The 17,742-nt window shown below is 33.9% G+C and overlaps 1 protein-coding gene across 1 annotated transcript in view; it reads left to right on the forward strand.

Moving 5' to 3' along the window:
- The window catches only part of CNTN5 (contactin 5), a 577,721-nt gene that overhangs the window by 10,669 nt on the left and 549,310 nt on the right, over positions 1–17,742 (forward strand). Inside the window, exons 2-3 of the mRNA XM_064289547.1 lie at positions 6,906–7,029; positions 7,159–7,334. Of these exons, the coding sequence (XP_064145617.1) occupies positions 6,906–7,029; positions 7,159–7,334 (300 nt within the window). The remainder of the gene's footprint in view (positions 1–6,905; positions 7,030–7,158; positions 7,335–17,742) is intronic.

The raw sequence follows: 17,742 nt of genomic DNA on the forward strand, positions 1-17,742 counted from the left end.
TACCACTAGCCACGAAACATTCTTCACACTGCTGTTTAATAAATAATGGTCTTTAATTTTTAGGAACACTTGAAAGTTTTATAATGACAGTTTACACTTTAGTTTTCACAAAGAAAGTTAATTTCAGTGTTCAAATGCAAGTTATAATTAAAGGAAGTTTTAATATTTTCTTTAGAAATTTGTCCTTTGTTCTCACATTGTGGGAAAAGTTTTTGCACATTGTAACTGTAAAAGTCATCATAAAATTCAGTGTCTAATTAAATATTTCAGTCTCTGGAAATTATCACACACAATATATTAATGATCATTAAAAGGGCATTTTTTTGTAATTGTATTACACACAATAGGTTGGTATTTTCCCTAGATTATATTACCAATATGCCTAAGTCACATTTTATGAATAAGCTATACAAGGCCATAAATGAGAGCTAACCAGTAGGTGGAGAGGGTTGGAATCTGTCACTGAACTAATTCTTGAGAAAAATGGGCATAAAAACAGTTATTCAGGAATGGATTTCAGGCAAGTTTAAAATCTAAGAAGACCTGATAATTTGTAGTAATGATCTAGAAAAACAAAAGAAAACAGAATAATCCAACACCATGAACTAAGAGTCTCAGATAAGAGTCTCAGATTTGGTGATACTTAAAATGTCTTGGCAGAAAGGAAGTACTGGACCTTCTAGAAGGGTTAACAAAATAGAATTTAGAAATAGAATAGGTTGAAAGGATATTTTCAAAACTTGGTATATATGGAAGGATTAAAGCTCAAGGATATAATAAAAAAAAAATCAGTTATAAAAATGGGAGCAGTATAACTGGCCAAACTAGATAGAAGGTTAACTGGTTGAATATCTCCTGCCACAAGCTCTAGACCTTAAAATATACTTTAGTTATATAGTAACCAAAAGGCCTAAACTGGGAAGGAAGACTCGAAGAAGGGCTCTATAATCTAATGAAATGCACATTGCTTCCTAATGAAATTACAGCTTCTTTTTAATAGTTTGAAAATGATTTTCCTTTTAAATGTAACATTAAAAAAAAAAAAGTCAGGATAAATTCTTAATGCTATAATTCACATTTATTTCTCATTCACATGACTTTCTTCTTGGTTGTTCAATGAATGCCTTACACGTAGAGAGTTTGGGAGTCATTCTGAAATACAAGTAAAACAAAAAGAAAGAATGAAAAACAAATATGAAATGTTACTTTCACTGAAAAAAGGAAAAAGTGTTATACTTGACCAAAATGTGGAGACACCTATCCAACAAATTCCTTTGTCCTTAGACTTCAGGCCAGAGATAAATATCCTGAAAAGTAAGTATTGCAGTCTGAAAAGAAATGCTTATTCAATTATTCTTTAACAAGTGTTAATAAACAAAAATCTGCTGTTGGAAGAAGGCCATGATGAAGCGGAGATAATTAATCTAAATAAGAAACAGAAAACTGTGGTGAGGAGACCATTAATAAGTGTCTAATTTCTTAATAATAAGACTATGAATATGAAACTAGAAACTATGTGAACTATGATTAACAAACACAACTCAGAAAATTTGGAGGTAGACTGGGAAAAAGTGTGAGGAAATGGGTTGATTTCATCTTCCTTTGTAAGAGAGAATGAATAGATTCTTTCTGAATTGGAACAGTTCTCTTCTGAAAAAAGGACCCCTTGAGGGATGAATCTGGCGGTATACATATGATGGCCACTAACATTGTGGGCTCCGCCAACTACAGACATCTGGCAGTTTGTTAATAAGAAGAACTGATAATACAACCACTAAAATATACTGCACCTATGAGAAATTATGGAGCCCTGGTGGCACAGTGGTTAAGAGCTTGGGTGCTAACAAAAAGGTTGGCAGTTCAAATCCATTAGCCTCTTCTTGGAAACCCTATGGTACATTCTACTCTGTCCTATAGGGTCGCTGTGAGTCGGAATCAACTCTATGGCAATGGGTTTGATATTTTTGGTTTTATGAGAAATTAGTATTATGTGTGATGGTATCTGCCTGATGCACAAATGTCTCTATGATTTCTTGAATAGATGCCGATTTCTTTGATATGAAGGTCTTTTCTATGCTTTAATTTTATATAGATTTTGAAGCCTGTCTTCACATGTTACAGGTTCCTTCACATTAAAAAGTACAGCATATAAGAACGTTATGCATCATCATCATCAATAGTTGGTACTCACTACCTCCGATGAACCAATCAAATAATCTGCTTAATAGATTCAATGTACCTGTGATACTTTGTTGGTACGAGTCAGAATGGACTGGACAGCACACAACAGCACCTTTAAAAACTAATCTCTTCAGAGACAAAATCATCAGTAATTGCCCATTGCTGGAGTCTGGGAAGTCATACATAGACACTTGCTCTTTTATGACTTACAATGAATGTTGCTTGTAAGAGGGGAAAAAAAGAGTGAGAGACATAAAGAGAAAGAGATTGCCTATCTAATTGGCATTTGAAATAACTTTCCTTATTTTTTACATTTTTCTTTGTTGTCATTTGGGTTTAGGGAGCCCTGGTGGTACAGTGGTTAAGTGCTTGGCTGCTAACTAATTGAAAGATCTTTGCTCTGTGGGAGAAAGATGCAGCATTCTGCTTCCATAAAGATTTACAGCCTTGGAAATCCTATGGGGAAGTTCTGCTCTGTTCTATAAGGTCACTATGAGTCAGAATTGACTCCATAACAATCGGTTCCACTTTTTTTCTTTTTTAAAGCTGCCTTAGAAAGCGACCAAAACCAAAAGCCAAACCCATTGCCGTCAAGTTAATTCTTACTCATAGTAACCCTGCAGGACAGAGTAGAACTGCCTGGGAGGGTTTTCAAGGAGCAGTTGGTGGATGCAAACTGCCGACCTTTTGGTTAGGATCTGGGCTCTTAACCACTGCACTACCAGGGCTCCTTCGAAAGTGATAGTGGACAACAATGTGATATCTTACACAATATGGGCAGTCATAATAGAGTTCCTATTGTTCACTAGTCCATAATTTAACAATCTTTACCATTCTAATTTTCACGAGCCTTGCAGTTCCCCCCGCCCCCCTCTTTCTTCTGCTTTCACTATTTTCAGAATACAAGATTTGGAGCCAGAGAACCTAGGCTAAAATCAACTATTTACAATGCAAATGATTTTGGAGAAGTCTCAAAATTTTCATCTCTGAATGTAAAATAATTATAACACTGAGTTCAGAGAATTAAATAATAATAGATCATGAAAGTACTTTATAAATGTTAAAATGTAGATATAATAATAAGAAGAAGCAGTACCATATTTTTCACAAACAACACACCCACACAAGTAACACGCCCATGCATATAATGCGTGGAAATGATGAAATTAGGTAAAACAGCTCTGGCATAGCATGCCCACACATATGCCATGCTTTGGCCTCGTTCACCTGTCCTCCCATATTTCAGGTATATCAGATCATTTTGTTCATTTTCTTTCTTTTCATTTTCTTTAGTCTCCTGCCTATACATATAAAAATAGTCCAACAATATTACTTTTGAACATAGTTGTATAATGAAGGTATAAGCCATGGTCAAAAGTCATGGATTGAGTTTGGTAGTCTCCAGGTAATTGGAAAATAAACAATTGAAAATGTTTGTTTCTATTAATTTGAGTTGATAATTATAGCACATTAGCTCAGCAGTTGACTGTGAAAACCTTATCAGGTTTTGTTAGATCTGCTTATTTCGTAGTTTAATTATGTCTTCTTAATGTCAATTGAAGTCAGCAACATATAAAAAAAATTTGGCTTAACATGCTTATGAAAATAACACATGAGGGCATTTCACGGTTGCTAAAAATAAAAATATATTTGCTAAAAAATATAGTTGTAGTGGTGGCAATTAGGTTCAAGTTTCAATAGCCCTGGATTTGTATCCCAGATCTGGCATTTAACTAATATATAAATTAATTGTTCTCAGCCTCAGTTTCATCATCTACAAAACGGGGAAATAAAACTAGCCACATGGTTGTTGTGAGAGTTAAGTGAGACACTGCATGTAAATTGTTCAGCATAATGCTTGGCATACTGTGATTACACTACAAGAAAGCATCAGTTATTATTATTATTATTAGCTCTAATACTGAGTAGCTACGATACACTGGGTATTTACAGATGTTAATGTCAATCAATTTTGATAAAAATACTGTACAGAAAACATTATTATCCACAGTTAATAAATACAGCAGCAGGGGCTCAGAGAAGTAATTGGTCCAGGGTGAAAAAATGATTGCACTAGAATTTGAATCCAAGTGTGACTGATTCTAAAGCTCAAGAGTTTTCTATTACAAAAAGTATAAAACTACGTATTAAGTGTAAATTTTATGGATCCTATGAATTTACAATATTAATTAAATAATCACATTTTCAATGTGTAAAAAAAATTTTTTTTTTTTTTAAAAGATCAGAAGGTATTATTTTTCACTGTTTGCCTGGGTTGTTTAATTCTAACTGGGCATTTGACGGAGTTAGATATGCTTTTCCAAACTGTTATAAATTCATCATGATTCAACAACAGATACATTTTTGACAACAATTTCCTCTAGTTATTTATTATTAGACCATTAGTTTTCCTTTTCTCTGTTGAATAAGAAATCTTAGTTGCAGCAGCAATATAATTTGATACAGAGATACACAGTTTAATTAGTAAAAAAAACTTCAGCTAGGTTGTTTAGAATTTTAGGAAAATACTTGTTAGAGGTACTTGACATCCAAAATAAGTACCTGCTCATTGTAAGTGCTCAGTTTTTATTGGATATATGTTTAGAATATCATGAGCACTTTTTTTTTGCCCCAAAAAAGAGAAACAGAATACGTTTCAATACAAATCACTTGAATCTATTCTTCTAAGGTGTATATCTTTTCCAGTAATATTTTTTAAAGTTCTCATTTCCAGAAACATTCATTCTTGCCTTTCTTGAATTTTTTTTGTGGTTATCCACTGAGGATGAAATTGTGTAGACATTAGGAGTTTGTCTTTCCCTCAGTCTTCCTTCATCTACCTAAGGCAGTGGTTTTCAATGAATTTTCTCCCCAGGGTAAAGTTAGCAATGTCTGTTTTGATTATTAGGGAAGGGCTCCTATTGGCATCTCGTGGGTAGGGGCCAACAATGCTTCTAAACATCTTACAATTCACCAGTCATCCCCCTACAACAAAGAATTCTCTGATTCAAAATGTTAATGGTGTCGAGGTTAGGAAACCCTGATCAAAGGCCATCATGTAATGAAATTCATGATTAATAAAAATAAAGCAGAACATTTTGCTTTTTCCCTAGTTCACAATTCAGGCTGCTAGAGAGCCTAATGGCACATGTTTGTACCCTGGTGGCTCAACAGTTAAGCACTGGGCTGCTAACTGAAAGGTTGATGGTTCGAACCCACCCAGGGGATCCATAAGACAAAACTCTAGCGATTTGCTTTCATAATAAATCAGGAAAAAAAACTGAAACCCATTGCCATCGAGTTGATTTAGACTCATAACAACCCTATAGGACAGAGTAGAACTGCTCCGTAGGCTTTCCATGGAGCTGCTGGTGGATTCAAACTGCCGACTTTTTGGTTAGCAACTGAGCTCTTAACCACTATGCCACCAGGGCTCTGCTTCCATAATGGTTACAGCTGAAAAAACCCTATGGGATAGTTTCATTCTGTCACATGAGATTGCTATGAGTTTCAATGGACTAGATGGCACCTTATTTGTACTCCCACCAATATATTTATTTACCATTTCTTCAGGAATAGTATCCCAAAACACTTCAAATCCAAGTCAACATTTGAGATCCATTCCTACTGCCAGTTTTTCATGAAATTTTCATTAATTTCAAATTACCTTCATCAAAGGATCTGAGTGTTAAGTAATTAAATTAGACCAAATCTGCTAACTGCACATAGTAGGCACTCAATCAGTTTAAGTGTGCCTCCTCTTTCCTATTCAGGCTTTTTCTCTTCTGATCTCCTATTGACTGTATTTACTTACTGATGAACACTTAATTTTATATTGTTGTGACATTGTATTTTGAGGACATGTCTTATCTCTTCCATGAGAATATAAGCACCTTAAAGCAAGGGTTACTTTTTATACTTATTTGCATTATCTTATTATTTTATTTACGGCATACTCCAGCATCATTAGCACCAAGTAACAACACTTGATTGAATGAGTGAAGGAAGGAAGATATGAAGGAATGTATAAGGACCAATATTTTGATATCTATAGTTCCCAAGTAGTGATAGTATTAATTCATGACTTTTTCTTTATTATATATTATTTTTAAAATTGTAAGAGATTTAAATACTTAGAGGTTTCTAAAAAACATAATATTTGTGTTTAACAGAATTTTTCTTAGCTCTGCTTTACAGGATAAAAACAAAGAAATTTTATATATATATATATATATATATGTACCCTGGTGGCACAGTGGTTAAGAGCTATGGCTGCTAACCAAAAGGTCAGCAGTTTGAATCCACCAGGCACTCCTTGGAAACTCTATAGGTCAGTTCTACTCTGTCCTATAGAGTCGCTATGAGTCAGAATCGACTCAGTGGCAATGGAATTATATATATATATATTTATATATATATATGTACATGGAGAGAGAGAGTTGTAGTTTTTTTTTTAATATACAGCATCGATGTTTTAGACACTCATTTTTTCCTTACAGCTATCATACCTTTCAAAGTTTTTTTTTTTTTTTTAATCACAAAAAAAAATCAGTTTAGGTCTCTGCAATTTACTAAAGAAATATAATTTGCTAGCTGTAAGTTTATTTTGGTACTTCATTAATTACAAGGAAAGAGCAAGAATTTTGAATATAAATAATGGAAAAAGAAACAAAATGTCTTGATATTTTGAAGAATTTTAAAGCGTGTCCTTTCTGTCCTTACAGAAAGCGTGGACTATGGGCCAGTGTTTGTGCAAGAACCAGATGATGTCATTTTTCCAACCGATTCTGATGAAAAGAAAGTAGCATTTAATTGTGAAGTGCGCAGCAACCCTGTTCCCAGTTACAGGTAGAAATTCATTATCAATAATTTTTCCTAAGCCTTCAAAAATTCCCTTGAATAATATCCCGACACTCCCAGGGAGTATTATAATGCTCAAGTAATTTTTGTATATTTCTCTTTTGATTGTTTCCTAAGGTGGTTTCGAAATGGAACAGAAATAGACTTAGAAAGTGATTATCGCTATAGTTTGATAGACGGCACCTTCATCATAAGCAATCCAATTGAAGCAAAGGATTCTGGTCATTATCAGTGTTTAGCAGCTAACACTTTTGGAAGTATTCTGAGTAGAGAAGCCATACTTCAGTTTGCCTGTGAGTAAAGTATATGCTTTTTCCATATATATATAAAATGTTACATATATATGTACATAGTTAATATACATAATTTTAAACTTTATTTAGGCAAAAAGTTAAGGCCTCAAATTTAAAAGCAGTGGTAAAATCTTGGTAAGGATTACAACTATGCAAACAATGATCTTCTCCTGGGGTATTCTGAAATTCTTTGAAATGTTTACTATCTTCTAAACAAACCTGATGTACTAGTCTGGGAAGTTAAAAATTCTATTCATGAAAGCAGATAAAGTTTTAGATTTTAAATATGTTTATAAATCTATTTTAAAAAAGGGAGAGATTTTCTAATTCTCCTTGTCTTTTTAAAAATATCTGTTTTCGTTCTTCAGCTGTTTACTGCAGACATTATTTGCTATAGAAACCTGAGGACATAAGGTATCATACAATAAAATTTTGGTGTTAGTCTGGTAATCAAAGGAAAAAAAAAATCTTCAAATTATTTCACTTATGATGAGGGCTGACACCAAATTTAGGATAGACTACTATGTGAAAAAAATAATCTTTAGCATTATTTCTTACTAAATAGTCCCACTTAAATTTAAATTCTTAAGGATTATAATCTCTAAAAAATGGATAGGAAGCCCAAGAATCTTTGTGTTGATAATTCATATGTAACTATATTGGGTATATAATTTATTATAAAGTGATTTTTAACTTAAAACTATACCCTGAAGATTGTAATAATTGATTTTTCACTATCTAATCTTCCTCACACATGCATTCTATTTAACTCAGAATTCAGACACTTTATTATAGAAGAAGAAAAGGAAAGAATAAAGTAATTATAATGGATATAGTCTGCAGAACACTGAGCTACTTCCTGGTAATGCCTAAATATTATTTTAAAGTTTTTTAACATCTAGAAAATATTTTTTTAAAGATTTGGCTAAGGAAATCATAAATGCACATTTATATACCTCAAATATGCCATCACAAAAGCTAAATTAAGTTTTATTTCAGAAAATATTGTATGGTGTAACACAAACTCTAATACATTTCAGTACACACATTAACAAAGTGATTTGATAAAACAAAGTAAATAACACTTTTAATCACCTCTTTGTTCAATACAGCAGTCTTTTTCAAGACAGATACAACAAATATTAGTGACATACACCTTACACTTTGGTCAATATTATCTGACTCAAGCCCACAAATTTGTGATTGTTTTTCCCCCAAATAAACAAACAAACAAAAAAAAAAAACAGTGACAGTAAATTACACCAAGTGTTTTTCTGCACATATCAGAGCAGATTTCTATGTATCGGAAGATCCCAGCTATCTTTAGGTCTGTAATTGCTGCAAGACTCCTGAAAATATGAATCACAGCCATCAAAAGCTGTCCCCCACTCAGATGAAGCACACTGGCACCAACATTTGCAGTTCAATAACCAGGCATGGAGCATGCAGCATAATCTATCCAACTCAAACTCCCCAAAATGTGGTTTAGAGTGATGTTTGCTTTCTTTTTTAGCTTAAACATTGTGGGTAAATATACATATGCATTCATTGGTAATATGACTCTGCCCCTTCCCATGCCTACCCCATGAGACTCAATATTCTATTCTGGAGGCCACAGTTCAGTCTGAAATTGATCAGACATGCAATCAAAATGCCCTGGTGATTACTGGTGATTGGAATGTAAAAGTTGGAAACAAAGAAGAAGGATCAGTGTTTGGAAAATATAGCCTTGGTGATAAAAACGATGCCAGAGATCGTGTAATAGAATTTTGCAAAACCAACGACTTCTTCATTACAAATACCTTTTCTCAAAAGCATAGTGACTATACACATGGACCTAGACAGATGGAATACACAGGACTCAAACTGACTACATCTGTGCAAAGAGATAATGAAGAAGCTCAGTATAATCGGTCAGAACAAGGCCCTGGGGCCAACTGTGGAACAGACCAACAGTTGCCCATATCCAAGTTCAAGCTGAAGCTGAAGGAAATTAGAGCAAGTCCACAAAAGCTAAAATATGACCTTGAGTATATCCCACCTGAATTTAGAGACCATCTGAAGAATAGATTTGACACATTGCACACAAATGACTGACGAGTTGTGGAATGACATCATATATGAAGAAAGCAAGAAGTCATTAAAAAAGACAGAAAAGACCAAAATAGATATCAGAAGAGACTCTGAAACTTGCTGTTGAACATAGAGTAGCTGAAGTGAAAGGAAGAGATGATGACGTAAAAGAGAGCTGAACAGAAGATTTCAAAAGGTGGCTCGAGAACACAAAGTATTATGGTGAGATATACAAAGACCTGGAGATAGAAAACCAAAAGGGAAGAACACACTGAGCATTTCTCAAGTTGAAAGAACTGAAGAAAAAATTCAAACCTTGAGTTGCAGTAGTGAAGGATTCTATGGGAAAAATACTAAATGACGCAGGAAGCATCAAAAGAAGATGGAAGGAATGCACAGAGTCATTATACCGAAAAGAATTAGTCAACGTTCAACCATTTCAGGAGGTAGCATGTGATCAGGAACTGATGGTACTGAAGGAAGAAGTCCAAGCTGCACTGAAGGCATTGGTGAAAAACAAGTCTCCATGAATTGAAGGAATATCAATTGAGTCGTTTTAACAAACGGATGCAGCACTGGAACCCAAGCCATGGTATTTTCAGTCACATCATATACATGTGAAAGCTGGACAACGAATAAGGAAGACTGAAGAAAATTGATGCCTTTGAATTATGGTCTTGGCAAAGAATATTGAATATACCATGGCCTGCTAAAAGAACAAAAAAAAATCTGTCTTGGAAGAAGTACAGCCAGAATGCTCCTTAGAAGAAAGGATGGAGAGATAGTGTCTCACATATTTCACATATGTTATCAGGAGGGATCAGTCCCTGGAGAAGGACATCATGCCTGGTAAAGTAGAGGATCAGCAAAAAAAAGGAAGACCTTCAACAAAATGAATCGACATAGTGGCTGCAACGATGGGCTCAAGCATAACAATGATTGTGAGGATCCCACAGGATGGAGCAGTATTTTGTTCTGTTGTACACAGGGTCGCTATGAATTGGGACCGACTCAAGGCACCTAACAACAAAGGTATTCATCTTTTAAATGTCTTAAAATTAGGTAAAATTTTCAAATTATCAAAATGATTATAAAAGCTTTTTTTTTTTTTTAACTAAGAATTTACTCAAATCTCTAAATGCAAAAATTGTATGTTTTTGGGGAAGAAACACAAAATATATAAAGTACAGAAAGATATCTTTCCCCCTCCAAATCCCATTCCCCAAAAGTAATTATATTAAAATTCTGGGCTATTCTTTTAGGCTTTATCCTATATAACCCAAGTACATATCCACATATGTTATACCTTAATTTTATCTGATAGAAAAAAGTATCTGATAAAGTTATTCTATTTTATCATATACAATAACTTTATCAGATACTTTTTTCTACACCTTGCTAGTATTATTTTAATCTAAAGTCAAATAGGAGGGCCATACCACCCAATCCAAAGTCAGTTTCTGAATTATCAACCAACTGGATTTTGGTTCCTCACTGTTTAATACACCTGTATAACAGACTAACCAAAAAAAAAAAAAAAAAAAGCAGACTAGGCCCCTTTTATTAAAACAAAAACAATAACCAGTTGCTATCACTGACTCCGGAGCCCTGGTGACCGGACTCCGGAGCCCTGGTGACACAATGGTTAAGAACTATGGTGAGCTACAGCTGCTAACCAAAAGGTCGGCAGTTGGAATCCTATGGGGCAGTTCTACTCTGTCCTATAGGGTAGCTATGAGTCGGAAGCGACTCCATGACAATGAGCTTTTTGTGTGTGTGTTTTATTTGTATCACTCACTCCAACTCATGATGACCCCGTGTGTATCAGAGTAGAACTGTGCTCTATACTGTTTTCAGAGGCTGATTTTTTAGAAGTAGATGGTCAAGACTTTCTTCTGAAGTACCTCTGGGTGGGCTTGAACTTTCAACCTTTTGGTTAACAGCTTAGCCTGTTAACCATTTGCACCACTCAGGGACTTTGGGTGTCTTTTATAATTGAACTTTATTTTTGTTTTATAATTGACACTTTTAAAATCTGTACCTTTTACATACGCTTCTGCCGTTTGGAATATGATATCTTTGCTTGAAATGATGTGATTATAAGACTCCTAGGCTAGCGTTATATAGATAACCATCAGATAGGTACCTATACAACAAAACTACTAATCTGTTATTTTATAAATAGGTAGGTATCTAAATGAACAATAAAGTTACACATATACTAACACATTTTATTAAGTTTAATAAGATTTAAATATATCTTATAGTCATCTTTCTTTTGCATGAAATTTATACATATACATACACACATACGATATTAAATTTTCTGGGTTTGAGTATCATTAGTCCCACGGATTTTTACAGATTCACCTTATTCGTATACATATATAAACTGTCATAATTTGACTATTGGTACTTCCTTAATTCTAGATTTGTGTCTTTCTTATTAAACCAGAAATAGATTTTAAAATATTCTAGCTGTCCACTAACAACATCTTGATCCCCCTTACCCAGCTACTTTGATTCGGCTACTTTGCATTGACCATGATGTTATGAAGCTTAAAATCTACATGCTAGAGGTACTTATTAGTGTGTGCCGAATTAGTTCTAAACCAAAAAAACCAAACTCATTGCTGTTGAGTTAATTTCAACTCAGAGTGACCCTATAGGACAGAGTAGAACTGCCCCATAGGGTTTCCAAGGATTTTAACTGCTGATCTTTTGGTTAGCAGCTGCAGCTCTTAAGCACTATGCTACCAGGGTTTCCAAATTAGGTTTAGTGGTGGTTAATATGACATTATTGCTAAACCAATTTAGTGACGGATATGAAAAAAAAAAACACCTATTTTTAGGTCTCAAGTTCACATGAATACCTTATATTTACTAAGTGCGTGTTTCTATGCCAGGCAATGCTCTAAGTGCTTTAGATGGATTAACTTTTTCACCCTAATAACTATGGTATGAGTTGCTATGTCATATAATGTAAATCCATTTTATAAACGATACCTCTAATTTAACTCTCGTAGTACTCAATCTTCCCCTATTCTAACATAAAAGTGTGTTGTATTCCGTTTATGACATACTCAATTTGATTTTGAACTCTTCTCCCAAACTTTAATTACATTGTAATCTTTCAAGTAATCCTCATATGCTTCATCAACCACCCTTCAAAAATTTATTAACATTTATGAAATATAAAAAAAATAAATACTAGAAACAACAATTAGTAATATAATCATGGTGTTCTGCATATCTTCTCATTGCTCAAGTTTAGTGAATAAACCATTTACGTAATGTGTCTTACTGCAGTTTAAGAGTTTAAGAGACACTTCATAGATCTGAAAGTTTGGGGTTTATAGTAATTTTGGAGTGTAATTATTTTTCTTATCATATTTTCTCTTTTAATACCATATGTTTTACACAAATGATGTACACGTCCTACTTTTTTTTGCCAGCATTTAAAGATATTAGCGTAGTGTGCTTACAAAAATACCTGGGGGATGGGGGAGGTCATGATTGGCAAAAAAAAAAATAGAACATTCATGTTATTTACGTAAAAATACAGTAAACACTTCCCTCATATTTTCTTTCTTTGTTCATTAGATTATCTAAAGTTAGGGTCTAGAACTAAATTTTCTAAACGAATTTGAGACAGGACAAAGATGACTGTGGCCAGTATCAAAAGCTGATGATATCATCATAGCTTCTGGCTTTAGAAGAGGAAGGTAACAAGGACATGAGTCTTAGCACTTTTTGCCTGGATATGTAGCAATAATAAAATACATATCTGGAGTTGGAGCAATTAAGCAAATGTAAAGCAAATTAAATTTCTTTTTTTAAACTTTTGTTTCTATTCACTCGTCATGCAGTATATGAACAAATGCAAAGTAGCAAATATATTTGTTTAATAATTTTTTTCTTTGATTAATATAATCTCTACTTCATTGCAAGCTGATTGATTTGACCTGCTATGTAACATTATGTACAGTAAGCATAAATATACCAAAAAGAACCAAACTCATTGCTGTTGAGTCTATTCCAACTCATAGCGACCCTATAGGACAGAGTACAACTGCCCCATAGGATTTCAGAAGCAGACTGCCACATCTTTCTCCTGCTGAGCAGTTTGAACTGCTGATCTTTTGTTTAGCAGCTGAGCACTTAACTGCTACATCATCAGGGCTCCCTAAACATAAATATGAAAATAAATAAATATAGTTCAAATAAAAATACATTTCATAATAAGAAGTCAAAATAGTGTAGGCCATAATATCTCAGTTATTATGGTTGAGACATAAATATTCCTCTAGGACTCCTTGTGGTTAAAGCAAAAAGAAAAATGCAAAGATTTAAAGAACCCTAATTTCCTCAAGGGAAGAAAATCTTTTCTTGACATTTAATCCTCATAGAAATTTCTCAAATGTGTTTTTATATAGGGAGCTCAACAACATCCTTACATTAAAAAAAAAAAAAATTTTTGTAGTAAGTTTAAATTAGGCTGACAAGAAACCATACCAATTCTTTAAATATAACTAGAACTTAATCATGAAGCTATTCATTCATTTATAAAGCTTTTTAAAAAAATTTTGATCTGAGCAGCTAATGGATTTGAGCAGCTGCCACACACTCGCTCATTTCCCCCTTTAACTTACCCCTCACATGTCTAAATGTTGACCCATGAGGATCTTTCATTTTAAGTTCTCCCTAAATAAATATTTATAACCATGGTTCAGTTTAGTTAATGTTAACACTGTGACTTTAGTATTAATAAATCTATACCTCACAAGGGCATAGTAAAAATTAATGAGGCAGAGAAGTGATGTTTGTGAATGTTTTTTTACCTTCGAAAAGGAAGATATAAATGAAGACAAAGCTGTAGTGTTATTGCTAGTGATGATTGTTACTGGTTATCAATAAGATTATTTTAGACAAAGCATAATTGGTTCTTGTAGGTTATGTTCATCACGAGGACAATTTTCTCACCTAATATAGTGATTTCTCTTCAGTAACAAAAGAGAATACACCGTGTAGAACTTTGTCACTCTATTAGCTTATTACCAAGCTGATGAGAATCTGGATTTGGTAATGTGACACTGCATATTTCTCACACATCCTTCAGAAATCCAAAGCTTAGAGCAATCTCTCCATAGTTTGGATTTGTAGAAATAATTCATGCCAGCAAGTCAAACATAAAATGAATCAAGAATAAAATCTCCTCATGCTGTCCCTTGCTTCAAAGATATCTTTACATGCCAACCCTGGTAAATTGATAGTTCATATCTAAATTTGAACATATTGCTTTTCAGGGCATTTAGATGATTTAAATCCAGAATATTCCATTAGTTTTCCTTGAAGCAGTTGATTAAAATAACCTCCTTAACTCTTTGAGAGGTTATATGATTTTTGTAGGCTTTGCATTTAAATCCTTTAATTTAACCTTTCATTTTCATATAAACTCAAAAATTACTTCTCTGATTTTTTCATAACTTTTTCTCCTAAAGTGAAATCGACCTTAGACTTTAAAACTACACTCTACTAGTGTTTAACATCTAATGAAATTATTTGAATAATCGCTAACTCCACGGTATAGCCAAAGCTTTATTTCACCAGTCAATGAGAATTTCTTTATAATAACTTTATTAAATCATTTGGATATTAATCCGAAAGAAATAGTCACACTGACGTGGTTGATATTATTAGTTGTAAAATTATCAGATTTTATTTCAAAACAATTAGTTCTTGTTTGTAACTTATCTTCCATATACAGAACCACTCTGCTTTTCTTAAATAAAATCACTACTCAGAAATATAGCTTGAATCTTCCTGAAAAAAAGATAGTTATAATAAACATAATACATTTAGATAACTATGAGTGTATGACCCTTTGGCCAACTATAATATGGATTATTAGGTTTAGATCATAGAAAATATAGGAAAAATTAAAATCCATAATGAAATGCTTTAAAGAGAAGTAATTAACAGTGAATCAAAGTTGAAACCTGTAATATTTTGTCATCAAAGCCTTCATTCTATTACATGAATTCTAAATGTGCAAATATCGTATTTATCAAAGCTCATCCAAACATACATTTTATTTATGGAAATCATATGTGACAAATGACTCCCGGCAAAATGGTTACACTTGCCTGGCTTAACACAGGGCACTTATTTTTTGCTATTTTTTTTTAACTATAATAGATACACACCAGCACATACAGCATTTAAACAATTTCTACATGTATACTTTAGTGACATTGATTACATTCTTCAAATTGCGTGCCCATTTTCACTCTCTTTTTCCAAACTATCCCACCACCATTAAGATACCAATACTGCAATCCAAGGGGGAAGCAAAAAAACCATTTTTCTCCGTCCCTCCAGCCCCTGGTAACCATAATTACTATTGATTTCTAAATATTTGGCACAGGATATTCTTGATCTCAATGATCCTCTTCTTGTTTTTAGAAATGCAGAAAGTCAGTTCTTTCCTCAAGTTGTGTGAAGCAATGGGGAGAGGCCAGGATCAGGGAGTATATAAATCCTCTGACCCTTACTGCTCAAGCACATTTACCTAATTCATTGCCCTTTAATCCTCAACAGTGTCTTTGGAGACCTTTCCCTGGCACAAGAAATTTGTAGGCATAGATATACAATAAATGTTTTAAATCTCACTGCCACTGCCAGGTCAATACGATAAAAGAGCAGTTCCAACTCAGGAAAACTCATAATCCTAGTGAATATAAAAATACTAATGTAAGAGAAAAAAAGAACAAAGAAATGTTTATGGAATGAGTACTTTCTAGGATCATTTTGTCTCATGAACCCTTTCTATGAGGGGCAAGTCAGAGCAGATTTAGTATTACCCAGCTGAGGTTTCTCATAACAGATTCTCATGAGTATACTCATGTATCTGGAAAAAAAGGAGCTTTTTATAATAGGCTTCCTAAATTTATTGCAAAGCAAGGCTCGGTTCAAACAGTAAATGATGCTGTATGAGTCTGTGCAGGAAGCTGAGATTAAAATACATCTTTCACAGCTTTGAATAGAATGGCATCATACTTTGGACATAAAATCTGGTCTGTAAGAACTTAGATACAATTGTATCTCTCTTTTTTTAAAAAAATGCTTCCTTTTTTCCCCCCTTTTATCCACTTTTTTATATATTACCAATTATTTACTGTAGCCTATTACCTGTGTCTTATTGACTATGCAAAGGCATCCGACTGTGTGGATCATAACAAATTATGGATAACGTTGCAAAGAATGGGAATTCCAGAACACATAATTGTGCTCATGAGGCCAAGAGGCAGTCATTCAAACAAAACAAGGGGATACGGCATGGTTTAAAATCCAAAAGGTGTTTGTCAGGGGTATATCCTTTCACCACACTTATTCAATGTTTATGTTGAGCAAATAATCCAATAATTTGGACTATATGATGAAGAACATGGCATCAGGATTGGAGGAAGACTCATTAACAACTTTCAGTATGCAGATGACACAACCTTTCTTGCTGAAAGCGAAGAGGACTTCAACCACTAAGTGATGAAGATCAAAGACCACAGCCTTCAGTAAGGATTACATCTCAACATAAGGAAAACAAAAAGCCTCACAACTGGATCAATAAGCAACATCATGGTAGAGAAAAGATTGAAGTTGTCAAGGATTCCATTTTACTTGGATCTACAATCAACACCCATAGAAGCAGCAGTCAAGACGTCAAACAATGTAATGGATTCGGCAAGTCTCTTGGAGAAGACCTCTTTAAAGTTTTAAAAAGCAAAGATGTTACCTTGAGGACTAAGGTGCGCCTAACCTAAGCCATGGTATTCAATCACCATTGTATTTTCAATGCATAATTTTCAATATGCATGCCAAGGCTGGACAATGAATAAGGAAGACTGAAGAAGAAATGATGCTTTTGAATTATGATGTTGGCAAAGAATGTTGAATATACCATAGACTGATAGAAGAACGAACAAGTCTGTCTTGGAAGGAGTACATCCAGAGTGCTCCTTGGAATCGAGGATGGTGAGACTTTGTCTCACGTGCTTAGGTTGTATTAGCAGGAGGGAACAGACCGTGGAGAAGGACAATATGCTTGGTAAAGTAGAAGGTGAGCAAAAAAGAGGAAGACCATCAATGAGATGGACTGACACAGTGGCTGCAACAATGGGCTCAAACATAACAACAATTGTGAGGATGGCACAGGACAGGGCAGTGTTTCATTCTGTTCTACATGGAGTCACTATGTATAACTCAACAGCACCTTGCAACAATATTGTAGCCTAAAAGGTATATTTATCATATTTACAGTATAAGCTTAGGCTTACCT

This window comes from Loxodonta africana, chromosome 7 (genome assembly GCF_030014295.1).
Source record: "Loxodonta africana isolate mLoxAfr1 chromosome 7, mLoxAfr1.hap2, whole genome shotgun sequence".
NCBI lineage: Eukaryota > Metazoa > Chordata > Mammalia > Proboscidea > Elephantidae > Loxodonta > Loxodonta africana.